Source organism: Rattus rattus, chromosome 13 (assembly GCF_011064425.1).
Source record: "Rattus rattus isolate New Zealand chromosome 13, Rrattus_CSIRO_v1, whole genome shotgun sequence".
Taxonomy (NCBI): Eukaryota; Metazoa; Chordata; class Mammalia; order Rodentia; family Muridae; genus Rattus; species Rattus rattus.
Window position 1 is genome coordinate 72,222,722 of NC_046166.1, and position 27,505 is coordinate 72,250,226.

General features: G+C 45.3%; 1 protein-coding gene across 2 annotated transcripts; it reads left to right on the plus strand.

The window, feature by feature from the left end:
* The first annotated feature begins 4,471 nt into the window (after positions 1 to 4,471).
* Positions 4,472 to 27,505, plus strand: Ankrd10 (ankyrin repeat domain 10). 2 transcript variants are annotated; one of them, XM_032919482.1, is made up of 6 exons: positions 4,472 to 4,784; positions 6,916 to 7,068; positions 11,374 to 11,465; positions 20,650 to 20,885; positions 23,093 to 23,188; positions 26,083 to 27,505. In XM_032919482.1, the coding sequence occupies exons 1-6, from the start codon at positions 4,578 to 4,580 to the stop codon at positions 26,544 to 26,546; spliced, it is 1,248 nt and encodes a 415-aa protein (XP_032775373.1). In that variant the 5' UTR covers positions 4,472 to 4,577; the 3' UTR covers positions 26,547 to 27,505. The 2 variants fall into 2 exon arrangements, with proteins under 2 accessions (XP_032775373.1, XP_032775374.1); XM_032919483.1 differs by lacking the exons at positions 4,472 to 4,784; positions 6,916 to 7,068; positions 11,374 to 11,465 and adding an exon at positions 11,471 to 16,197.

The following is a 27,505-nucleotide window of genomic DNA, read 5'->3' on the forward strand; positions in this document are numbered from 1 at the left end:
TGTTGTTTTCTTTGGCCTCTGCTCCATTTAAGGAGCTTCCCAAGGGCCCAGAAGATTGCATAAAGAGATTGCTTCCAAGTGTAAAATAACCAGGAAGGGTAATGGAAGGTTGTACTTCGTCTTCAAAGGAGAGACCACTTTGTGACATTAGCATTTCACAGGCTCGAAGTTTACACTCGGTGCAGGTAGGGGGCTAAGATGATCTTCTCCTTTGTAAAGAAGAGGCCTAGTAAGTTAAATGCAGTTCGTACATACTTCTCCTTTTAAATGTGGGGTTTCATGTAGCAGAGGCTAGCCTTGAACTACTAACCAGAGGGTGGACTTGAAGTCCTGTCCCAAGTACTGGAATCACCCCAGCTTCTCCTGGTGCTTGTTGGTAGTAAATATGATAGTTAAGGTCAGAAAGTGACAAATCACTTCAGCAACATCAGGTACAAGGGCTCCATTGGTCAGCTAGTGGCCAGGCAACGGCCTCTGCTGGTGACAAGACTTCAGTGGCAGGAAAACCCAGCACCCTGCCCAGGTGCAGCAGCACTCCTGAATAGTAGCAGTGATGACAGCAGAGCAGTGGACATTTTAAATGACTCCAAGGCTGAGATACTGAAGTCCACCTGACTGTAATCTTAGCCCACAGCTGCTTCTCAGGATAAGGCACTCTTTTCCTAACACCAGCACCTGATGTGCCTACAGCTATCCCCCACCACTCCCCCACCCCCACCTCTACCTCCTGTCTGCCATAGTTCCAAGTATCTCTGGGTTAAAGGCCTGGTCCCAAAGTGGAACTGCAATGAGACAAAGGGACCAAAGGACTCTAGGTCATGGGTTGGGGGTGGGGTTCTCTTGCAGAGGGAACTATGGGGCCTGCCTCACAGTTTCTGCCTCCCAGAATGGCATGTCTTAGTTAGGGTCTTATTGCTGTGAACAGACACCATGACCAATGTAAGTTTTATAAAAAGGATAGCATGTAATTGAGGCTGGCTTACAGGTTCAAAGGTGCATTATCATCAAGGAAGGAACATGGCAGCATCACAGCATCCAGGCAGGTATGGTGCAGGAGGAGCTGAGTTCTATGTCTTCACCCGAAGGGAGCCAAGGGACAGTCTCACACCCTCAGGCAACTAGGAGTAGGGTTTCCAAGCCCACCCCCACAGTGACACACTTGCTCCAACAAGACCACACCTTCTAATATACATATGCAAACCATCACATTCTACTCCTGGGCCTCCGTAGGCTTGTTTAAACACATGAGTCTATGAAGGCCACACAGCCGGGCCCCCCCGCCCCCCCACCCCACCCCACCCCACCCCACCCCACCCCCGTGGCAAGTGACTAGAAGGTGACCCGGAATAGCTATAACAAGCAGTTTTTATAGACTTTTCAGGGATACAGGTTGTATCAGCAAGGTTACAGCTTAAACTCATTGGCTAAGTATATATTGACCTTTGAATCTATTGGTGCCCCCATATCGCGCTTCCCCTGTCTCTTTTAACCAGCACAATAAAACATCTTACAAGTTCCACCCTGGTCCACATAGTCTAGAATACCTGGTTTCTGCTTTCCTCTCTATCCCTTTCTCCCTTGAGACACAGGTTCTGGTGAACAGCAGCCACTCAAAGATGTAGAGTGTCACCTGCCACCTGGCACTCTACACTGACTTACCTTTGCCCCACTAAGACTCCTCTCTTGATAGCATCTTTGGTTGGAAAAACACAATTCCAGTTTTCAAGGTAGGGTATTCATTTGTATTTTCCTTTACAATAACAGAACAAACTGTGGCACAGGGGTGCATGCCTAGGCTCCCAGCTGGAGGAAAGCTGAGGAGGGGGAGGGGGAAGAGGAGAGTGAATTTCAGACCAGCCTTGACTACACAGATCCTCAAGAAAACGAAACAGAACAAAAATAATAGTAACTAAGCAAAATGTGGGTTACCCACCAATTGGAACACTGACATGATACACCCAATCCACAAATCCCATGAGCAGACCCTGGGGACCCATTCATTAGGACACACATCAGTCTATGCACAGCTATAGAAACATGCATATTGTGTAAGTAATTGTACAAACTAAAAAGTGGTCTTGGAGAAAGATGCATTCTAAGAATCCTAACATTACATTTCATTTTACTAGACCCTGATTCTGTATGCAAAATAAAAACCCACAGTGAAAAAGCACAACATGGGCCAGTGAGATGGCTCAGCAAGTAAAAGAGCTGAACGCAATACCACAAACCCAAGTGGGAGAAGGAGAAAAAGGTTCCCAAAACCTGTGCTCGGACATCCACAGGAGCCGTGCTGCATACAAGCATAAATACAAAGAACATTTTTAAGGCAAACTAACATGGGTTGGTCACACAGTCCAGATCTGATTCTACACTCAAGTAAGTTCCCTTAAGAATCGGCCTCAGCCTCACATTTGCCAGAAGTCAGGAGAAAGTGCTTCTCCCTCACTGGAAAAGCTGACAAGATACACTTGTCATTTTGCAAAATGAGACTCCTCTTTCCAAAGTTGGAGCTCAAGGGGGATGTGCTCAGATTCAGATTGATGGCATGTAAAACAAAACCAACTTCTCAGTGACCAAAGCTTGAAACACAAGAGGCTACCATTTGGTCCAAGCAACTAAGTTAATACCAGAACTATTAAAATATGTTCTTGCCTCACCAGTTATGAACTTGAGACAGACAGATTCCATCTCATATTTCCCACTCATTAATCATTGCCCAGTGAAGCGAAACATCACACTTTTCTACGTAGACTGGAATATTTCTCAATATCCCTTCGCAAGGAGTGTTTATTGTTTGAATAGATGGCTGTGTAGTGTGCTCGCCCTGGTTAACAATTTCCCTTTATCAATTGTCTGGTTTACACTGCATACTATAACGTTGCGAGGTAAGGTATGTGGCCTAGTGGCATGTTTATAATCCCAGAAGATGGGAGGGTAAGGCAGGCAGGAGGATGATGGCTCCAGTTTCCACAATACAGAAATTTGAATCTCTACTACGTAGTCACCTCAAGGGAAAACAAACACACGAATAAATACATATGAGGGGGGAAAAAAAACTTCAGTAAGTATCCATGTACAGTGATCACCCCTTAATGGCTCAGTGTGATTTTCAAATTTTAAGAAATTTCATTTTTACGACCATAGCATTGTACCATTTGAAAGAGAATCCAGTAATGTGTTTTTTTTTTTTTTTTTTTTTTTTCGGAGCTGGGGACCGAACCCAGGGCCTTTCGCTTGCTAGGCAAGCGCCCTACCACTGAGCTAAATCCCCCACCCCTGTTCTTTTCTTGATAATAAAATCTTTCGCCATGTGCCCAGTCTGCTCACTTGACTCATGTTTTACAGTTACAGACGCCAGGACCTCTAGATCCTCTCTAGCTCAGTCTCCGGGCATCTATCCCAATTAAGGCATAGCGATGTAACTAGCTGCTCCCTTGTTTTCAGATTTTTAATGAGGAGCTGTGCTCCGCGGGCGCCCAATAAACACTAATTGGAGGAACTCAGGCAACCGCGGAAGCAGGCCTGGGCGGGCTGCCAGAGTCCTGAGTCCCCACTCGAGAGTGTGTCTGGCAGACCAGCAGCTTTATTTAGAAGTTGCTCCTCAGGCATCCTCATCAGCAGGAACCGGCCCAGCTCCAATCGCTCCTGGCCACACACACCCGCGAAAGGTTACGCCCAGACGACCCAGGAACCGATCGGAGCTCCGCCCCGCTCTAAATCTCAGACTCCATTCCTTCAGTTAAGGCGTGGCCTTCATCTGCCAATCACAGATAAGCCCGGCCTCCGCCTTGTCCCAGGTAGGGTTTTCAATTAAGAGTTTACTTCCCTCAGTGGTAGAGCGCTTGCCTAGCAAGCGCAAGGACCTGGGTTTGGTCCCCAGCTCCAAAAAAAAGAAAAGGAAAAAAAAAAAAAACGAGTTTACTTCCAGTGTCCTAGCCAGTAAGCTCCAGGCGAGGTCTCAGGCCCCAGGCGTCAATCGCAGACAAGTCTCGCCCCTCAGATCCGGGCTACGTTCACGTGCTGGCCCACCCTCAACCCCTACACCTCCAGCGCTGGCATCAGTAGCGGCCTTCTCAATCCGTGATCCCCTCCCGGCCCTAACTTTAACACCAGCCGCCTAAAGCGGCGTTCCGTTCAGACCCTGAGAAGGCCCCGCCCCGGAGCCACGCCATCCCGGGCGCCAGCCTCAGCACCACCTGCGGGAGGCAGCGGACTGCCAGGCCCCACCTTGTCCAAGCGAAGGTTCCGCCCCGAAACCCAGGCTCCGCCTACTCACGGCTGGCTCTCGAGGCAGCGCCTGTCAGGGCCAGCTTATCCAGGCGCAGGCCACGCCCCATCCCGGGCGTCAGCCTCAGCACCAGCCATGGGAGGCAGCGGCCTGTCAGGCCCCGCCCCGTCGAGGCGCAGGCTCCGCCCCGGCGCCCAGGTCCCGCCCTCAGTGCTCGCCGCGCTCGGCTGCGGGTGGGACGCGGCAGCAGCTCGCCCATCCTTTGTGTTCGAGTGGCGGCAGACTCGCAGGCCTTGGCCCACACGTCTCTACTGCCGATCAGTCGCGTGCTTCCCAGTGACCCAACATGTCGGCGGGAGCGGGCGCGGGCGTGGAGGCAGGCTTCTCCAGCGAGGAGCTGCTGTCGCTCCGCTTCCCGCTGCACCGCGCCTGCCGCGACGGGGACCTGGTCGCGCTCTGTTCGCTGCTGCCGCACACGCCGCGCGCTCACCTGGCCGCTGAGGACTCCTTCTACGGCTGGACGCCCGTGCACTGGGCCGCGCACTTCGGCAAGGTGGGCGCGGGCACTTTAAGGCGCCATTTTCCGCGTGGTGTTCTGTTAGGGTCAGAGCGCACCCCACCGTGCCTGGAGAGCGCGGCAACTGCGCGGTCAGTCCCACCAGCGCCCCCCGAGGGTTCCAGGGCGCATGTGCAGCAAAGCGGTCTGGGAGCCAGGGGGTGGGGGCGCGGGGGCGCGGAAGCTGCTCTGGCGCCGCCGGCGCCTCCGGGGGTTCAAGGCGCATGTGCGGCGGCGCGCAGCCCCGGACCTCGGGGGGCGCGGGGAGTGATGGGAGGCGGGGCGGAAATGGGGTCTGTCTGGCCGGCTCCCCGTAGGACCCAGGGCGCATGTGCACACTTGTGGCTGTTCCGAGCGGGGCGGGCAGACAGAATGCAGTTGAGGCGGTTTGCGCAGAGGCCCTCCGGCTTCGGGGAATGGTGTGGAAGGTTACTGCTCGAGGCGAGGAGGGAACCGGGAGCCTCGCGTTCCTGTCTAATGGAAACTGGGCGCAGGGCTCCCTTAAGGCACAAAGGGATGGGCTCTGCCCTCGCAGCCGGAGGTGTCAGGTCTGCACCTGCTGTGGTCGACGGCGGCCACAGGCCCCCTCTCTCAACTGGGGCCGCCCTGTGTAAGCTGTGCTAATTGGCCCCATCCTCCTGGTGTTGAAAGGTGGCGTGCAGTTGGGTGCAGGTAGTGAGTGGCTGGGAATCCGCCTTCTCGTTGTCGCCTTAGTTATCTGCAGACCGAAGTGCTTCTGCGCCATAAAGCGACAGGCAAACTTGACGTTGTACTGTTTTTACCAGAATTTGATCTAAAGCTAAAGGGGCTTTTTCCCTTCTACGGAGAACGAGTTGTAGACTTGACTTTGGAGACCAGTATTGTAGCTGAGGCGAGGACGTTGTGTTTTTGAGCTTTCCTACCAGAAACCTGGATGGTCTTAAGATGTGGAACCATCTTGAGAACCCGTTCCAACTATTAGGGAAAGGAAGCTCTTAGAGCCGAAGAGACCGAGCCTCTTTCCCCGGCCGGGCCATGTATTACTGCTCTCCCCGCCTGCTGGTTTCCAGTATGTTTTCCTTAGGATGAACCTACCAGTGGCGCTCAGGTTACCCAGTCATTTATGAGGCTTGTTTATTCCCGAAGACTGGCCATTGTGAAAGCTAACTACCTTGTCTTTACAAGATGTCCCATTTAAAAGTTCCCTCCACAATTCCAAACGCAGTTTCCTGGGTTGAGCATGGATGGCATAGCTAACAGGTTCAAATCCTGTTAAAGGTTAACTAACTGCTTTTCACTTGACACCTGTTCATCTTACTGCCAGTTTGTACTTCTGTTTTTCCCTTGGGAAATCTCACCAGCCATTACTTTCCAACACTGTTGTTTTTAAGTCTGTTCGCTGCCAATCAATTAAAAACTCACAGAAGTGTTTATTGTGACCTGTCCTTTGTAAGGACAAGCTTATATTGCTCAGAGAGATAGAGCGGGGGTGGGGTGGGGTGGGGGCAGGAATTGCTTGCAACCCAAGCACAGCTTCTTCACTGCCTTGTGATCAGTTGAGGAGAAACAGACAGTCCAAAATTGGAGAACAAGTAAGTACCAAAAACATCCCTGGCCACGGTGTAAGCACATGTTGAATGTGGTGGGCTCATAACCAGCAGCCAGCTCAGCGGAACCTGGCTATATCTTGTCTGTGCTTGCTGGTCTGTGAGTTAGTCACCTACTGGGTGAGCTCAGCTATGCTGTGACTCTCATTATAGTTAGTTATTTTGCATTCATTCTCTCTGTGCAGTTTTTAAAGGTTCAGAAAGTTAGTGATAGGGAATGACCTACGAGGCCGGTCAGTGTGGGGGTTGTGCGCGGTGTGGAAAACGCTTGACTATAAAGAGTTTCTGTACTTAAGGCAATTTTTACAGCCTTCCAATCACTTACCATTTTTATCAAGAATGTGAAAGCCTTGCTAGGTTTCTGTGTGCGTGTTTGTGTTTTAAGAGCATAAATGTTTTTAAAGTTTTGCTTAGTGAAAATTACTGTCAGAAGAAAATAATGGTAACAAAAATACCGCTGCCGAATGTTAAGAGAGTTCAGATTGTGTGCTATTAATTGGCATACTGACATGTCCTGTTTTTCCTCCCACCTATGTTTGAAGTTGGAGTGCTTAATCCAGTTGGTAAGAGCAGGAGCCTCACTGAATGTCTCAACCACCCGCTATGCCCAGACCCCAGCCCACATCGCTGCTTTTGGAGGACATCCTCAGTGTCTGGTCTGGCTGATTCAAGCCGGGGCCAACATTAACAAACCGGTAAGAAGGCCTGATTGACACTGCCTTTGTTTTTCCACTTAACAGTTATTCACATGATACTGCTTTAAATTGGGCCCTTAATTAGAGTTGAATGTCTTTACCTGAGGTGAACTGAAATCTGTTCCTTCAGTTACTTGTGACTAATAATAAGCCCTTTCCTCTGGAGGCATGCATTCAGTTTATAGAGTGCTTTTACCTGTTGTGTGGCTCTCAGATCTGATTTGACGATTTGCCCAAGGTCACAGCTGATAATAGAAGGCAGTTGGCCCACAGCCCAGATTTCCTGGCTCCGCTCACTGCTGCCTTAACTTCACAGATACCGCAGAAACACTTCCGGACATGCAGAAGGGTGGCTTGTATCAGCCTCAGGGTGGGTTTGCCCTTCAAATACAAGGTGGGTGTGGTAACTAGGTGTAGAAATGTCATTTCCTTAATGGAAGCCTGAATGACTTGAGAAATTTGTATATAAGTATACAGACTAGAGGTTATGGGAGCCGGATGGTATGAAATTGAGCAGACCAAATACTGCCCAGCTTGGGGTGGCTTGCCCGCTGGCAGCACTGGTGGCTTGATGTGTATACCTTTTTTTCTTTTCCATTCCTATACTTTTTAAATGTACTTTTCTTTAAAAAAAAAAAAATAATAATGTTTGTCTCTGTGGGACTATGAGCACATGCATGCTGAAACCAGACGTATCGGTTTCCCCAGAAATGGTGGTTGTATGTCCCCTGATACCAGTGAGGGGTCTGTGCCCTTAACAGGCTAGCCATCTTTCCAGCCCCTTAAGTACTCCCTAGTTGTCTCAGCATCTAGTGTGCAAAGGATCTTCATTTCCTCCCGATGCTTGGCTAAGGTGGTCGTGGTCCTATCCTGAAGATGACTTAGCTACTCTCATAAAATGGCAAGTGTTTGGCCGTGCTGAAAACAAGGACTATGAAAGGGGTGCAAGGTGTATCCTGCAGTTTCTTCTTGAGATTTACAGTGAAGCCCGGTTTTGTCACTGAGACTTTAGATCTTTTCCTCCTTTGACATGAATTTCCTTTTGCAACTTCACCTTGCAGGGCAGGGGCATGTCCATCTGCCTGCTGACATCCACATTATTGCCTCCTGGTCTCAGATAGGGCACTGTAGGGTCTGGATCCTCTGATCACTTACTTGGCAGTCTAGCTTTGGACAGGTCACTTGCTAGACTGTGCTTCCAGCTCTACCAATACAACACGGGTAGTAATGCCATGAATGAAAACGGCTCATATTTGCTGTTAATGTGGAAGGTAGGTTAACTTTAAGTAGTTGAAAAAATGTAATTTAGAAAGGTATAAAGAAATTGGTACTGTTTTTTTAAAGAGGCTTTTTCAAAGCTAGGTGTTCCTTTCAGCTAGCCTCTTATGACCGTTCATTGTTTTCAACAGATGCCGAGAGTAAAGGCTTGTGGGTGTGTCCCTGTGACCCCACTACTCTTTGGGATGCCATCAGATAGCACCCCATCTCTGGGAAGCAGAGCAAATCTTCCTAGGCCTTGCTTGTGATTTCTCAACTTCAAGTTCTTGCCTAGAATGTCTTGGGTTCCCATTTGCTAGCTCTGGAGGTCACTGTAGGCCTGGCAGTGATTTGCATGCCATTGTGAAATAGGCAGTTTCTCACCTTGCTTGTGTCCACTTAAATTTCTTCTCTTAGCCCTTGGCATATCAGCAGCCAGCAGTTCCCTGGTCAGGTTCGTATCGACTTTCCTGATCATCTGTCAATGAGTTGAGGACAGAAACTGCTGTCTGGGGACTCAGTGCTGTAAGGTTTTCAGCAGGGAAATGGAGCTAGTTCTCATGCTGCTGTATTTCAGTGCCATTCCTGACAGCCTTGCTAAAGACATGCAGATCATCTCTAGTTGGTATAACTAGGTTTTATGGATGGACCGGGACATCCCGAGGCACAGGGATAACAGTATTTACCAGACAAAAGCCGACATTTAAAAAGTAAATAGAAGTCTAAACATAGGTGGGCTGGGTGTAGATCAGCACAGTGGTTACCGCAGGTGTTGGGGACTCAGTTCTCAGATCTCAACCCTAATAGGGAATGGGAATCTTGAGTTATCTGGCCTTGCCTCCTGTGCCATTGGATTGGGGCACTGTTTGGTCAGGAGATTAGCTCGTGTCTTGGGAATGTAAATTTTAAAGTATCAGTTGTCCTCCCTGCAACTGGCCAATTGGGATGAGGTGGCATACACCATTAGAGTCAGGCTCTGGTTGTGTGTAAGACATCTTAAGTCGCTGCACCAGGCCGTCTGGTGGATCTGTTTGTTGAAAAGTGGGGAGCCTTGTCTCATATGTATATCTGCCTTTTGTCTCTAGATTGGGAATCTGTTCATTTGTTTGTTTGATAAACTAAGACACTATATCTGCTCTGCTCTGGGATTTCTGTTTTCTCCTCCCCATTTCTTTCCTGCCTCCCAAAGTCTGTGATGGTTCTAGACTCTTACTGTATACCACTGGGTACTTTAGAAATGTAGTGGAAACTGGAGCACCATTCAAGGAGTTTCTGGGCTTTCTTGATTGCAGATTGCTTTCACATGTGCTTTCTTCAGATGTGTAGATCACAAAGCAAGGGCCAGGTAGTTCGCTTATTCTCTAATCACTGTTAATACCCTCCATCTTTTGAGAAATTGTTTCTCGTTCCAAAATTAACTGTAAGATTATGTTTTTTTCTTTTGAACATATTTTGCAAAATCTCATTTAAATCTGTTAGCTTTCTGCAAAGTATGTGTGTTTGTAGTATTTGCATATGCTCACGTGGGTATGTGCAGGTGGGTGCGTGTATGTGTGTATGTATGTAGGGACCAGAGGTCAGTGTTGGGTGTTTTCCACAATTACACTCTACCTTATTTAAGATTGTTTCTCACTGAACCTGGAACTCATGAGTTTAGGTACTTTCCATACAGAAACATCTTCCCAGCCAATTTGTGTAGTTCCTTCCATCTTTCTTTAAAAAGGTAATTTGGCCAGATGTGATGGCACACACTTTATTTAGTCCCAGTGTGAGGTGGGGGCTGGGTGGATCTGTGGAAATTCAAGGCCTCCCTGGTCTATGTAGCAAGTTCCACGACATTGAGAGATGTGCAATAGAGGGACCCCATTTCCAATAACGGGGAAAAATTAAGGCAGCTTGGTTTCATGTTTTTTAATATCTGAGTCACTAGGTAGCTCCTGGATAGTCATGTGGCTTGCTGCTTTCTTTAAAAAAATTTTTTCCTGACTAGACCCTTATATCACTTTTAAGTCCATTTAGAGCCATTTGGAACCCTTGTTTAAATAAGTGGCCAACCCTCCCTGTCCTGAGCTGTCAGCCATCCAGCCTGGATCTGTTTCCCTTTGTGATGATGTGCACTGACTGCCAAGGACCTTGGGCATCGCTAAATTTAAGAATAACCCTTTCCCAGGGCCACGCACTGTTGCCCCATTCCTGCCTTTTTTTGTTATCACAGCCAACTGCTGTTCCCAGGAACCTTGAAGAGGGATCCAGTCAGATACTGTGACGCTCCCTCTCCCTCAGGTTTCCTAGACAGACAGTGCTGGGTGAGAGAGAGGCTCTGCCTCCTCTTGCTTTCACTGCTGACTGCACTCACTGCTTTGCTTCTTAAATCTAGAAGCATCACACTAGAAGAAAGGATTTGTCATGAGAACACTGTAAGCAAGTTCCTCTTTTTTTTTTTTTTAAATGACTTTTACACTCTGAAGGGGCTTCCCCAAGTGCTCACTTCCTACTGTTGGCAGTGTGTTTGCCAAACTGAAGGTCTGTTTGTGCTACAAAGCCTCCTCTGCCCAGCTTAGGTTTTCTTTTCTTTCTTTAAACATGTGGTTCCAGTTCATCAAAGAGAGTTCGAGACCCGCTCTTGTGTTTTACTGGTGTCAACACCATAGACGCTGTAAGGATGTATGTAGACTATATGGGAGGTAGGACTTTTAAGTTGCTTGTGATCTTTCTCTTATCCTGACTGTTTTAATGTGGGTTGTTTTTAGTAGTCAGAAGCTAGTTATTTGAGTTTCTCTACAACATATCTGTGCCAAGCTCCAGGATAGCACATTTGGTAAATCGGCATTGCTGCCGCTCACACACCATCGGTATCAGACAGTAAATACTTGAAATACTTGGCGCCCCCCCCCCTCAGCTTCCTTTCTCTGGTGTACTAGGCTCTCTTCCACTTCAGATTTGCCCATACGACTTTATTTCAAGGATAGAGTAAGGCTGTGTTGATTCCTGCTTCTCACTGCGAACGCATTTGGTAAGCTTGAACATCATACGCATTCTGTTTTTCAGGACTGTGAGGGGGAAACTCCCATTCACAAGGCGGCCCGCTCAGGGAGCCTCGAGTGCATCAGTGCCCTGGTAGGCAACGGGGCTCAGACTGAGTAAGTGTCTTCAATTATTCCTCCCTCTTAGAGATGTAGTCAAGATGTTATATCCGGAGTGTTTAGAGCAGCAAAAGCCTTAAAAGTTTATTTCTAAAATTAGCAGTGCACTTGTGCCTGTTTGATCGGGTGTTAGTGAGGAAGCTGTGCTAGAGTGACCACTAGCAGCTGTAGGCTCCATTCCTCCTTGGCTCAGAGTGAGACATCAGAGTGGAACGAAAAGAGCAGTCCATCCATTACCTATCACTGACTGTGCCACTAAGTACATGTCATGTGGCAGGTCTTTGCACTTGGTGTGCCAGGCTCTCATTTCCAAAGGGGAGGGGTAGATTAGAGTAGACTGCGACTGCTATTGCAGCTCCCTCTGGCTCTTGACTGTCTCTAAGTCTGGTTCTCCTTGGCACTGAGAGACTTCCCATAAAGTCTCCTTTGACCTAATGATTTACAGCTTCTAGTAACCTGGAGCTGCACACATAGACACGTAACATGCATGCTTGGAGCCTTTGACACTGAGGGGTGAGTTTAGAATGTCCTTTATTAATTTCTATGAGCAGGAGCCTATCTCAGCACAGTGCTAGTGTGTGAGCATGTGAGTTCAGAGGTGTGGTCTGAGATGCAGATGTTAGCCAGCCATAGCACTGTGTGCTTATTTAGGTATTATTTGTATTCATTTGTTTAACGTTTTACTTTGTGGAACTTCTCTTCTGCAGTTCACAGCATTAACAAACGGATACGGTTTTCATCCTAAAATGTTGTGTAAGCTACAGAGAGCTGTAATGACCAAAAACTGATAATAATACCAGCTTTTAAATTTTTACTGTGACTTAATGAGTAATTCTTAAAGTAAATTAATTAGAAACCACTTTATTCTAACAGGAAATGTGAGAATTGAGACTTTGGATGAAATAAGACCCACAAAACTTAGTTTAACCCTTTGGTTTCCATTTTGTTGTTCTGACTTCATATTACAGTGAATTCTAAACATAGCAAATTCTAAGCAAAGCCATGTATGTTAGATCATATGTCTGTCCAGAGCTCAGCTTAGCCACTGTCTTAGCTTCTGTTTCCTTCTTTATTGCCAAATTTTGCCATTAGCTTGGGCTTGGGTATTTAATATGTACATGGCCTGTGTTGCCCAAGCTAGCACCTGGCAGTAATCCAAGCACTCAGGAGGCTGAGACAGAGCAGACCTTTGAGGTCTTGTTACATTTGAGACCCTTGTAACATATTTAGCTGGGGTGTAAGGTAATTGAAAATCAACTTGATATCATGTGAATATGTCTTATATAACCTTAAAACATTTAATGAGTCTCAATTGCTTTAAGGTTGTAGAAACAGTTTTATTCCCTGTATTTATATTTAAAGACTTAGACCTTTAATAACAAGCTTTAATTATAAATACAATCATATATAACAATTGATTAAATTATTTAATGATCATTTATGGAAATAATGGACAGTTAAAGTTGGGTTTTTTTTAAATAGTTTACTTTTTTCTAAATTGTATTTTAATTGGTCCTGAACATTTTCTTACAAAGATGTTTTAATTTTAATGGGTAGCTTAATCCTTTGAGCCATTAAATATCTGTCACTATGTCCTTTTTTTTCTTTTAAGTAGGTATCTTAAAATGAGTATCTTATTTACAATTCTGTCCTTGGTTACAGGACCCTCAAGTGTCTCTTTTCTACCAGGTGTGGCTGAGCATGGCCTCGAGTGCCAGTCTGTCCCCCATCTCAGTACAGGAGCCACCCCCTCGAGACCCTGCACTATGGTGACTGCCCTGGACTGAGCTCTTACATTTTTTTGGAAGGAAATTTAGCTTGAACTACCTAGGCAAAAGCAACTCTTAAAGAAGTCTTTGGCCTGGATTTAGGACACGAGTAGTCATCATTTATTGCTATTGCATATGTGGTTATTTGGTTTATAATCTAGAGAAAATGTCGTGTTTTCCAGTAAGCTAAATTGAAAACTGCTTCTTGGTGTCTCTTCTGCACAATTCTTATAACTCATCTGCCTAGTCTGTGCACAGGCATTTACACCTCCCAAACAGCAGGGCAGAGGTCTGCACGCCCTGCACGGTGCTGCTCACATGGCCAGTGCAGTTTGCCCAAACACCAAAGCACTTAGAATCTCTTAACACATTTCCCATTTCAGAATGAATGGGTCATAATTATTCCTTCACTCTAATCTATCATATTTAGGAAATTAAAAACTTTCCTTCTGTGACTAGGTTAAAAGCTGCCTCATACTGCTATTTTTAAATTAATGACTTGGCTTTTAATTCCTACTCTGCTTTTTATATATCTGCTACATTAAAGTGGCCAAAGACTAAAGTTGTGCTTTTTTTGGTCATCAAGTAGAGGAGGGTAATTGCTCAGTGTCTGTGGCTAGGATGGTTTGTTATGTGACTGACTTGTTAATGTAGGTTGCAACTGTAAGATAACACATTTCAGCAGCTGTGCATCGTATTAAATTTTCTAGCACCACACGTGAGTATGTTGATGGACTTTTGTTTTCTTCTCTTAATTTAAATCTTGAGTTTTGGTGCCAAGTTATCTTTCCACATGAGCTTCTCCCTCTGGCTTCTGTGGTAGTTGTCAGTGCTTGCCCCCACTGACACCGAAGCCCAGATACACACATGACATCTGTGTACTCAAAGGGACTGAGCTGTTTCAGCATGCTGGGCTGTGGCCACTCTGATTTGCCTGTGCTGGCTGCTGACTCTGCTCTGAGAGTCTGAGTAGAAGGGCGAGAGCCAGCATGGCCAGCAGCTGTTTCCTCTGCTAGGAGAGTAGCTAGGAGAGTAGGTGGAGTCAGTGTGACTGCAAAAGAACAGAAATTTGCTATTCATGATGGAAGCCTTTTAGCATTTTAGGTAACTTTACTTCCTTGAGGAGAAGGATGTTTCCAAGTCCACCTAATATTAAAATACTATTTCCCCCGCTCTGGGTAGAACTAAGATATGCACACATGCATATTGTGCTTTTTTCTGATTCAGTCTCACATGATGTGGGAGGCAGGGCTGATACCAGTCCTCCCCTCTTTAGAACATGACTTCATTAGAAGTTGTGTGTATTATTGTAGATGGGGTGGGCAACCTTTAAAAAATTTACTGTTAAGCCAACAGTGCTCTCTTTCCACTGCCCACTAGACCGCAGAAGCAGCAGCAATGGGCGGAGATGAGCAGGGTCTGTGGTTCATCCTAAGGCGGTCCTTCACCTCCTAAGGAGATGAGCTCAGTTGTCTCTTGACAGAAGTGGCTGTAGGCCACAGTTGCAGGCTACGGTGGAGCTGTTAGGCTCTTCTACTTATGAAGCAGGGGTATTTGCTTCGCCTGGACTCTGTCTAGAGGCCGGGCTATCACCAGGACAAACACATATCATGAACATCTTTATTTAATGTGCTATGTCAGAAGCTCACTTGTAACTTTTTTTCAGGACCAAACCAAGATTTACTGTGTTAGCCATTCACTTCTGATGCTGAAGGTTAATTCATCTTGATGTATTTGTCCTTCAGAACAGTGATCCCATTAGATGTCCCAGCATTGTGACTGCATGGGTCTGCTTTAGCACTCTCCACCCTCACATGTTGCCCTTTTTCTGATTGTCCCTACCACAGATTCTCTGGTCTTGCTGCTGCTTTTCCCTCCGTCCAGGAACTGCAGGATGGAGGCAGCTGTGTGGATCTGCCTACAGGCAAAAGCAGTCAGTGTATGACAGGGCCCTAGAGGTGACAGACATATCTTTAAATTACTTTATGAATAACTGAAATAAGTAGAATTCACTTTCTTTAACTGTTGCTTTTTATTTTTAATTGATGCTTTAAAAACCAACAATTTCCAAATACCAATTTCCTCTCTGTTACATCATACTGGAACATGCAAAATATCTTAATGTGTGCAAGCATAATTGTGATTCACTTGCAATGCTAAACGTCCTCAGTAATGTTGAACCTGAAATGAAAACTTGGCACCAAATTTATTGAGGTAAAAACTTGTAAAAAATAGTGTCTTCCCACTGTTGCCTGAAGAGTGCATTGGTGAAAGTCTTCATGGTGATGTTTTAGATACCAAAGGGTTAAGGATGCACTTGTTTTTATTTCTTTACTGCAATAACAGATGTTTGCTAATGTTTTGTCTGTGCAAATGGACATTTAGTAAATGTTTTTATTTTATCTTTTTTTAATGACTCCATTTATTTGCTTATTTCCATCTAGGAATAGTTACTAATGTATTTGCGATACAGCATACAAATTTTAAAGTAACCAGAATCGTGAGTTGGTTTTTAGTCCATACTGTTAAACTTTTGTTGAAATAGTGACATAAATTGGCTTCATGCTAAAGTACCAGAGGTAACTCTTAAAGTCAGCACGAAACAGTCAGGGTGGCCACCCAGTGGCTTAGCTCTGTGGCTGCTCCTGCACCTCATGTGTGTGTATGTATTTTTAATCTAGTGTTGCCTGCAAATGTGATCCCTTATGATTGACGTTTCCTGTATATGAACCATGCCCGTTTTAAGTCACGCAGAAGATTCTGAATCTGTAAAAACTACACATGTCAATGTTTTACAGCTACGTAATTCGAATTGACTTGGTTTTTTCAAGTAATCCTAGAAAGGGGGAGCATTCACATAGAAACTGCTGAAACTGCCACAGGTGCTTCTCCGAAACCTTACGGTTGTGGCATTGAATGTTCAGTATGGCTTCCCTTCTGCACACAAGCATACTGTTGAGGTATTTGTTGCGGTGATTGGTTTTAATGCTAATCTAGGAATTCAGATATAGATTCTTTAGATTTGCATGCTTTGCTTACCCTAATTTATGATATCTACTTTTTATTTGTAAACTAACAATAGCTAAATTCAGATCAGAATTTTAACAGAAATATTATTTATATAAAATTGTGGTTATTTTTTATTGTCACATGGCATTAGCACAAAGTATTACAATGGTGATGTGACACCTTGAGTTCTGAAAACTAGACATTTCCTGATCTGTTGTTATTTAAAGGAAACACTCATTGGAACGGCTTCTCTATTCTGGTATTGTGACACTGTAAGTGGAAAATCAGAGGGGTAGCTGGTCTTTGTGACAGTCACTTCTAAAGTTCCTTGAGAGTAATTCTTGTGTAGCTTAAGTGTAACACTCCATTTAAAATGCTCTTAAAGAAAATTGTGCTTGACCGTTTGGTTCATTTTTGCCACTTTGGCGAAATATTTAATTTGTAGCTCCCATGTGCTAGTTTCCTGATTCTGAAAGATTAGCAGGAGAGCTGAGAATGTAACTCAGTGGCTTAGAGCTTGCTTTAGCATGGAGAAACATAGGTTTGATCTCAGCATTGCTGAGGACAGCCTGGCCAGGAAGCTGTCTTTCTCTTGGTGGGGATGCAGAGCTGGGATGGGCGGGCAGGAGTCTGTTTGCTGCTAAGTTCAGTCTGCAGCATGGACGTCCAACCCTGCCAACTTCCTTCTCAAAGTTGCTTTCAGTGCCTTTTTAGCAAGACTAGAATTGTAATAGACTCCCTGGTTCAATATTTTTATAGGAGTATTAGGACCAGAGAACAGATAAGGTCACTCTTTAAAAATGGCCATTTCTTTGAGTGACCTCCTTAGTCATACACACTCTGGTAAAGGTTCTGAATCACAAGCTGAGGGGTGGACTGTAAGCAAGCACTTGACCCAAGGCAAAATAGACACGGAGGTCATCAACGAGTTGTCTGATTCACTCATGTGCCTGCCTCCCATGGAACTCTAGGAAGTAGGATGGACAGGTGAAATTACCTCCTTAAACTGGGAGCTCTGCATAGAGGTCAGTTAACTTGGAGTATTCTACCCAAGATCACTGTCTCACCTGTTAAAACGCTGAAGTTGAAATGTGAGCTAATAAAAGCAAGCATCTGTGAAAACAGAATTTTAAGACCCAAGCTTTTTTCATTAAAAATTAGTGTTTTGACAGTTAAGAGTGTAATTCAAAAGTAGAGTGCTTATTGTGTGTGTGGCCCAGGATTTGATCCCCAACACTACCCAAAAAAGGACAAATGTTTTCAGGGACTATAATGAGTTAGTGCTTTTTGTAACTTTGATGTGGAAGCCCACATACTTTGATCTCATAAATCACTTAAGTTTTTAAACGTAATTGGAGGTCCTCAGCAGCTCTTGCTCTGTGTATTCTCTGGATTAGGTGCTCCCTGGTCATCAGTTCAAGCCAGCTGCCTGTGGAGGTTTTTGATTTGAATGGACAAGAGTGAGGGCCTCACCCAGGAATAGAGAGGGAGTACAAATGCTGAGTGGGGGTGAGCAAGAGAGGAAACAGGACATTGGACAGAGGACAAGTGGAAGGTGGTGGCTGTGTTCAGTGTGCCAGCACTATCACACAGGTCCTTCAGCTGAGCAAAGGACCTATTCTCTGTAATACCTCATGGTACTGCCACTCAAAATTGAGCAAAATCATTGCCTCGACAGGCACTGTGTAGCAAAGACTCGGATATGTCAAGTACACCTTGTAGAACTTTTGTTTCCTATTCATGTTTACCTGTGGTCCTTGAAAATTATGTGAGAGGCTTAGCTTGACCACTGGCTCTGTTTTCTTACACACATAACACGTGCGCTCTCTCTCTCTCTCTCTCTCTCTCTCTCTCTCTCTCTCTCTCTCTCTCTCTCTCTCTGGTTTTGGTTTGTTTTGAGCTTCCTTAAGTTCGAAAGTTAGGGCCTTTAAACACACAGAAGTTGCTTGGCTCTGGTGTAGAGGAAATCTTCAATGTTGACAGCTACATGGGTGGTCAGGGGGCAAACTCTTAGCCCACTATAGTTTATATTGGAGATTTCCTTGTGCTTTCTTTCCCTACTGTTGAATGTTGGCCTCTTGTTTTTATATTCTTTGATTTTGATGAACAAGAACATATTTATCATTTGGGGGCTAGTGAGATGGTCCAGTGAGTCCCCCAGAACCCATATAATGAAAGAAGACAATCTTTAACAAGTTGTCTTCTGGGGTTGGGGATTTAGCTCAGTGGTAGAGCGCTTTGCCTAGCAAGCGCAAGGCCCTGGGTTCGGTCCCCAGCTCCAAAAAAAAAGAAAAAGGGGGAAAAAAAAAAAAAACAAGTTGTCTTCTGATCTCCACATATAGGCTATAATACACACACACACACACACACACACACACACACACACACACACACACAAATGTAACAAAATCGATCATTATACATTTTGTCTATAATGTTGCTCTTGATCCTTTCAAATTCCGGGGAAGTTTACATTTATCACATAGAAAAAGTAGACATGTCTAGATCATCTTTACTCTGCTGTCCGATAAGCTCCACGTGGTTATAAGAACCGTAAGCTGTGTGCACTTAATACTTTAATGACAAGTGGGCTCATATATCAGTAAAGATGCTGAATGACTACATCAGAACTCACAGTGCTGAAGACTTAATATCAGGTTTAGTTTTTTTTTTTTTTTTAAAGATTTATTTATTTATTTTGTATATGAGTACACTGTAGCTGTCTTCAGACACACCAGAAGAGGGCATCGGATTCCATTACGGGTGGTTGTGAGCCACCATGTGGTTGCTGGGATTTGAACTCAGGACCTCTGGAAGAGCAGTCGGTGCTCTTAACCACTGAGCCACCTCTCCAGCCCCAGGTTTAGTTTCTATTGGTCCTCTGTACGTAATTGCTTTTTATTTTTAAGAAAGTGCTACTGGTTTCTGGGATTCTCAAGTCCTGCCTCTTGGTATCTCATTAAGCTGGACTTGAGGGCTGGGGAGATGGTTCAGTCAGTACAGTGCTGGTTATGCAAGTTTGGATCTCCAGGGATTAGGAAGACAGAGAGATCACATAGCTTACTGTCCAGCCACATCAATGAATTCCAGGTTCAGTGGGAGGCCCTGTCTGCAAGAACAAGATGGAGATTGAAGAAGACAGTCAGCCTTTACTGAAAGCACCACACACTAACTCCACCTGAGTCTGTTTTTCAGATACATATTTCCTCTCTCCCTCCCACCCACCCACCCCCTCCTCTCTCAACTAGATATGTTTAATGAGTATCTAAAACTTTCTGAGGTTGAAGCTTCATGCATGTGACCACTGACTGGGAATAGAGTACAAGGCTGTGATTATCCTTGTGAACTAAGAACCATTCTTTGTCCCTGAGTCTATAGTTATTTTTAAGTTTGTTTATTTGTTTGTTGCCTTAACAGTAACCCTAACAAGCGCAAGCATCAGGGTTTGGATTGCTCACCTCTGATACAAGGCGAGGCCTTCATTTCATCACGTCTTGGTTGGGCGTGAAGAGTAGCTGGCTGAATAGGTATGGAAGCTCTCACCATTGTTATCCAGTACCAGTCGATGAGCCCGAAACTAACAGTGCTGCTTCCCTGCAGTTTGCTCACAGAGCAGCACATGCATTTGCCTTCTGAGGGAGCTTTAACACAGTGGCTTTCATTCCCTCGGTTTTCTGTTTTCTCTTGTTTACAAATTAAGCTGTTTCTTTCCTATTCAGCTCTTTGGCGTAAACTCTCCCGTTGTCTTTCTTGCATCAGTGACGTACTTGTTAGTTATCACCTAAGTTCCTTTTGGAGAGTTGGCCTCAGCCTAGGGAATGAGCTGCTGTGGCAGTACTGCAGGGTTTCAGAGGACTGTCACCCAACATGGTACACACCTCTGCAGACTTTCCTCAGGAGGGAGCCGGTGGCAGCCCCCTTCGTCAGGTATCTTCTGAACTTCCACTTAGAGTGTCACGTTTCAGCCAGAAGTCCAGCTTGTTGCACTGAGGGAGCCACTTGATAAGAATGCCATGGACAATGCTATCAGTACGTGCTTGTTTGTATCCAGTTACTCAGGCTAAAGGATGGGCTTTAGAACCAGCTGCAGGGAGTACAGAACCTGTCCAGGTGAAGTCTGAAGTCAGAATAAATTTAGATTCTTCAGACTAACATAAGACACAGCTTTGAGACGTCAAACAGGAAGCTGCCTTTTAAGTTTAGTATATTGATTTTTTTTTAAACTGTCTTCCAAATCAAATATATGCAGGAGAAGTTAGTTACAGACCAGACTGATTAACTGCTCCCTTAATGAAGATTTGCGTAGATCTGTTATGGCCTTCAGATAGTTTAGTCAGCTTGGCAGGAGCAGACACCAGGGTCAAGTGCTGTGGGATGTAATTCATTGTTTTTGTGTTGTGCAGCCTGAGAAATGCCAGTGGCCTGACAGCAGCAGACATTGCACAAACCCAGGGTTTCCAAGAGTGCACCCAGTTTCTCTTGAGCCTCCAGAACCATCAAATGAGCCGTTTCTGTCCTAATGGCACCTTGAGTGGAGGTCATGAGAACATACTTCCCAATCACATTAACCTGGGAACCAATCGAAAGAGATGCTTGGAAGACTCAGAGTCTTTGGGAGTGAAGAAAGCTAGAACCAGAGGTGAGACCTTTTGGTGGTGGGGGGAAAGCAAGGGTCCTATCCTTTTTCATGGCTAAAAGCAGCTTTGAGGGGCATCTTGTCCAGACAGTAAGTACTTGGAGAATCCTGTGTGGGGGCATTGGAGAACTGCCCTGTGTCACAGTAAAGAAGGACTGCTTGTCAGAAAGGGAGATGTAGAAACACTCCTTCACAAGTCGCCATGGCAGAACACTATCTGACACAACTGGCTTCCACTTCAGAGATCATCGTATGTGATTCTACAATTCCAAGCCAGAATGGAACAAGTCTAATATGAAATTTTGATCTATTAATTTATATATACCCAAATTTTCTATATGCTTATAAAGCATATAGCCAGGTGAAAACAGTGGCTTCAATTTTTGTCTGCACATTTTGTGTCTGTAGGTGTGTGCATGTAACTGCAGGTTCCTAGAGTTCACACAAGGGTGTCAGAATCCCCTACCTAGGGTACACGAGGAAGTGCTTGCTTCCCTTCCTTCCAAACCCAGTGGAATAAGCACGGACATCCACGGGCTGCATTCTCAGATGGAACTTAAATGGCTTCTTCAGCAATGACAACACATGTACTGACGCCAGCAGCCTGAGGGTGCGATGGTGTACATGTGGGATCCAAACACAGTGTCCTTAGGATTAGGGAGATCAGTTTAATTCCTTGGTGTAAAAAGTAGATAATTATGGCTACTGTGTAGCCTGCTAAGCCGTTGACTGTTCATAGGCAGGAGGAACAGAGTCTGTAAAGTCATGTCGACCAAGATTCTGTCTTCCCAGAAACTCAGAAGATGAGCTGCTAAGCTGTAGATAGAATATGGAAGAATTTCACTTCCTCCTTAGCTGATGGATCAGTGGGCTTCCTCAGTTGGAGGGCAAGCCTTCCTATGGTGTTGTTCCTCTGCCCCGTGCTGGTGTCACTCCATCTGTCTTATTGCACCCCCAGGCCTGTTGAGATGAACAGTCTTTGACGGCTCTAATACTTGAGGAAAACGCTACCGTCCTTCCTGCCTTCTGTTTTCTTGGCTGGTGTGTGAGCGTCAGTCACTCCATGATAAGGAAACTGCTGTCCTAGGTGTTGGGCATTGAGAATGAAAAGCTTATTTTATTTAGCATTTCATAAAATTTCCTGCAAATGACATTTCAGTCTCTTCATTTTTTTTTTTTTTTTCTTTTTTTTCAGAGCTGGGGACCAAACCCAGGGCCTTGTGCTTACTAGGCAAGCGCTCTACCACTGAGCCAAATCCCCAACCCCTTTATTTTGATTGCTTGACACTGCCTACTCTGTAGCCATGCCTAACCCTGGAATTGCTGTGGCTTGCATCAAACTCAGATCCACCTGCTTCTGTTTCTTGATTGCACAAACCACCCCTGGACTATGATTTCCCTCTTTATGCTTAAGTCACAGTCTGAAGTATGTGCCAGTGAAGCAGTGTGTAGTAGCAATTTTTGGAACCATTTTTATTTTAAAAGGAAAACATCCCAGTCTTGCTAACATCAGAGGCCGTTTGTCAGAGAGGCCGGCCTCAGCTGAGAGAAGAGTGCACTTCCGCCCTCAGGCACAGAGCAGCCGTCTAACTAAGCGAGGGGAGGCTATGTGCATCAGCTCCCTTCTCCCACGTCAGTCAGTCTGTCTGTCTGTCACGAGCCTTCCCTTTTCTGTTAGGAAGCTCAGACTAGACATTGCTGGGAGGGGAGCCTGTGGATAAGCTGTGCTTAAACTGAACCCTTTCCATACATTTTTTTAGTGAAATCAGTGGATGTTTTTAAATGTCGTTAAGAATTGTCTATAGTAAATTTCATTTGCCTCACTTGTGGGGCAGACAGGAAGCTTAGGGTTCTCTGCGGGTCATACAACTGTTCCCTTAAGAACCGGCTGAGAATTACAACTTTTGCCATCAACAAAATGAGCAAAAATCTGGGATTTGTGACTTTGAGCTGAAATACATAAACATTTTTATTGTAAAAAGTAATTTCACAACAATGTAAGTTTATTGGTGATCTTTGCTTTTTCTTTTTTTCTTTTTTTCTTTTTTTTTTTTTCCTCGTGGTTCCACGTGGAGAGGTTTAATGAGAGAAGAAAAGTAGAAAGGGACAGGGAAGAGAGAGCTTGGAAGAGAGAAGTCTCTGATTTCTTTATGGACCCAGAAATCTAAAATCTCATATTTTTTTTTTTGTGTGTGTGTGTGTGTGTGTAGTTCCAAGCCTGGATCACACCATGCCTCTAGCAAATGGTGATGCTGAAGACGACGCTGACAGGATGCACGTTGACAGAGAGTTTGCCGCTGTATCAGGTGGGGCTGGACAGTTTCCTGTTAGCTGCAGCAACACCCCAGTGGTCGAAGACACCAAACAGCAGGAGAGTGGTTCTGTTGTTGGACCCAGAGAAATAGAGATATATACTGTTTCAGCAATGCAGACCCCTTGTCGTTGCAAGAATCAGTATGCTTACTATTTCTGAGTTCTCAAACCCTGCACGTTCTTGTCCACTGTCTTGAAAAAAGGGTTCTGTTATAATTCACATTTTTGGCACTTGTACAGATGCAAGAATTAAGCGTTTTTGGTAATTTTAATGCTATGAGAAGTAGTGCAATCTCCCTGTTTGATTCGAAGCTGTTACATGATGTGCCTTGCTTGTTTCTCATGAGGTCTGTAGGTATGGTTTCCTGGCGTGGCCTCTGGGTGGCTCTGTACCTGTTACTCATACTCAGAAGGCAGCACCACAGGTGAACAGCTCACTGTGAATGCTGGGACGATGAGGGTGGTGGCTGCGGCTTGCGACCCACTCAAGACAAGTTTGGGATTTCTGCCCCACACTCTTGGTTGCTTTGGTGTCTAGCATTCCCTTGAAGACTGTTAAAATGCTGGCCGTTCTCAGCAGTGTTTTACATGCCACAATGTCCAGCATGCTACAGTGTGACCCTTACTTTACAGTTTCAAAGTCAGAGGAGCTGACTGTGCGTAGATTTAGGGTTTCTGAAATGCTGTATTTATTTAGCATGTGCCTTTTCCCCATTCTTTAGGTGACAACGAAAACAACTGGCTAATTTTTCTTTTTATAAAGTTTTGTTACAGTGTCTTTATGTTCATTTCTTCACTGGGACTGAAAGGTCACCTGTGTTTCTAAACCCGCAGGGAATATTTTTAAGCCCAGAACTTGCTCTGCACAGTCGTGGGTGGTGCTGCCTTTGGCCAGTAATGAGATGAGCTGGGTGCTCACCCATGCTCAGTTTACTCAGAGCATACATTTAAACAAAGGTTTAGACGCTGTTCTGCGTAACAAAAGAAAAGTGACAAAAGCCAGAGCCTCCCTCTCCTTTATGGAGACAGCATTGCCCTCTCCCTGGTCAGGCAGGAGCAAGTGTTTCACTCTCCTTATGCTAACAGCCAGGCCTGTGCTGAGTTATGCTAGGCTTCCCTTTCAAGCCAGCTTCTCCTGGATGTCAGAGGGCCATGTGGGCCTTCTGGTGTACTGTCTGACTGAAGAAACAGGAGGGACTCCCTCGGTGGAGGTTCTTGCCAATTCCTTGTGTGAAATAGCACCTGTGTCCACAGAAAGCCTGTAGAGACAGCCACCACTTGCCCTGAGATCTGCACAGAAATAAGGCATTCCTCCTTAAATGTATTTCTACCCTTTTTGTGAGGTGACCCTGTCTTCCTAATGCCCCTGGCGTGAGAGCCATCAGGGTAGGCCACTTAAGGCTGTCCCACGAGGGTGGTTTCGTCTTCAGGCTCTGCCTGGCTCCTGTACCCAGTGCTTGATACTGAGTGGCATCTGTCCCTGCAAGTCCCCCGATCTGCCCGTGAGGTGTCAGCACACCACCCCAGAAAAGGCCAGGCTGCTGTTTCTTTGAATTTGAAATTACAGGGAAACTGATGTATTTCAGCTGTGCACTAGATGGAGAAATACTGTCTGCACACTGATTACTTTGCAATTCACTATGCCTGCTTTTTATGAGTTATCACCTAAAAAAGGTAATTTGTACTTTGGAAAAATAATTATACTTTTCCCCATTGAGAATATCTTGTTTCATTTATTTTTTTTTAGGTTTTTTTTTTTAGGTTTTATTCCTAGTCCTTGAAATATTCGTTATCTAATACTGGATTGTTTAAAGAGAAACGCTATAATTTTAGGGGAAATGTCTTCTGAACATGTTCCAGTTGTTGAGTTATGGTCTCTAATAATTTGGGGAAAGTTGACTAGAGGATCTGGATGTTTGTTTGCTTAGTAGCCACAGTGTGTGACAGGACACAGGGAAACGTTGCTGTGCTGGACATGGGTCCTCCATGAGCCACTAGCACTGAGCTTGTGTGGAATTAGTGTCATGGCTCTCTTAGCAGCGCAGAGCATTGAGATAAAATTCAATATTACCAAGCAAGAGATAGTTCTTAGAGTATTCCCGTGAGCATCAACATTAATTCTGTGTATTTCTAGTCCTGGATGCCCACATGTTTTGTGATGGGCTTTTTATCAAGCGTCATCTTGTCGGTGGACTTTTAGATGTGTGGGCTAAGTTATTCACACTTTTATAACCAGATGTGAGACCTTGACTCTCATGGTCACTATTGTTGCTGGGTTTGGTAGGACCTCTCAGAACTGCTCTTGACAGAAGACTAAGAAGTGCCACTGGTGTAGGCAGTCTGCCACCGCTCCATTCTGTGCTGTGACAGAAGCTGAGTGGCATTTGTGGGGGTTGTGTGTAGATGTGGGTGTTGCTAAGACAAAAGCAGTTCCTTTGGTAATTGTGTTGATGCTTCCTGCACTGGAAGTGTGCCCAGCTGGCACACCAGTCGGAGCTTCCTCAGCAGATCTACTTCATTTGCCTTCCCTTGCCTAGAGAAGCTCTGTGTCTGAAGTGAAGCATGTTCCCTTGGGTTCTGATGGACCCTCTTGGAAGTGACTAAATTGTCTTTTGAGGGTCACTTTAGTAGACAAGTATATACTGCTCTGTGTCTCCTTCTGATGACAGCTTACATTTCAGAGCTCTCCAAGGCTGCTGAAATGCATACATTCACACTTCTAAACCTGCCTGTGTGGCCTTGAAAAGGTAACTGGTTGGTTCAGAATTAAAAAATAAGTCTCAGAACACAAACCAAAGTTTTATGATTGTGGAAAGAGTTGAACATATGTTAGTGTCTCCTTCCCCATTGGTCTGCGTTTTGGTGACAGGTGTATTTCTTAATGCAGATATGAAAAACAGTAGCTCCGTGTTGAATACACTGACAAACGGAAGTGTCATCAATGGACATTTGGACTTCCCCTGCGTGGCCCAGCTCAATGGGATGGAGAGCAGGAGTGACCCGTGCTTGACAGGATCTAATGGAATTAGCAATGGACAGCCATTTCCCAGTGGCCAGGGCCCTGTCTGTGCTAATGGGACTGAGGAGCCAGAAAAGACCATGGGCGTTAACCCGGAGATGTGTGGATCTCTCCATCTGAACGGGAGCCCAAGTAGCTGTGTGGCCAGCAGACCGTCTTGGGTGGGGGACATAGGGGAGAGCCTGCACTACGGACACTACCATGGGTTTGGGGATACTGCAGAGAGCATCCCTGAGCTGAGCAGTGTGCTGGAGCACTCAAGCTGTGTGCGGGTGGAACAGCGCTACGATAGTGCCGTCTTGGGCGCTATGCAGCTGCACCACGGCTCCTGAGCCCGGGGCTACCTCAGTTCCTCTGCAGTACCAGCCTGAGGAAAACTGCACAGCCTGTGCTATAGGTGCCTCCGCTTTCTGAGAGCCCTTGGATTCATTCACATGGTCCCCCCGAGTGCTGCTGTGTGCAGAGGCTTAGAGACATTTCTCATGGGGTGGCAGGTCTCCTGCAAGGTACCCTTGGGAGGCTTTTCTTGTTTGACACCAGCCCCCTTTTTTTTTCATGTCATGAGACATTGCCACCTTTTTGTGAACTCTTTTTGATCAGGACAATTTGGGCATCGTTTGACCCTTATTGTTTGTTGTAGCATCCTGATTACACAGCTACATCCGTGCAAGGAGCACCCTTACAGCAGTGTCGTGCAGACCCTGGGAAGGGGACTGTCCTTCGTGTCTTCACTGACACTGCTGCAGGTGCACTCAGTGGTTGGGGTGTGGTAGCCCCTTCCCTGTGTCAACCGCTGCCTGCGTTTCCTTAGGAACAACCTCTGCCCAGGATGGATTAGGGTCTGTTGTTTTTACTCCACATTTATACTTGATCTCTAGACTTTTTACCACAATGGTTTTCTTTATATACAGTGGATGTTGCTGTTTGTAGGAGCTGTTGAGTCAGAATACTTTACTATGGTAAAATATTTACTATTTTTTTGTTACTGTTTTTTGAGGTTTTCTGCTTAAATATATAAATATATATATCACTATCCAGTTAATGGAGAGAACTTGAGTTTCTCTTATTAAAGCTGCATTAAATTCATGGTTTTATAGAAATTAGCTTTTGTTTAGGCAACTAGTGGTTATACTGCAGATACCCAATGACTTCTGATTTTTGTAATAATTGAATAACTGTCAGTGCAGATAAATGGAGATGACAAAGCCAGTGTGTACTATCAGGAGTGTACTATCATTTTGTTTTCAAGCTGTTCTTTACAAATGGAATAAAAAAGAAAGCTCACTGCTGA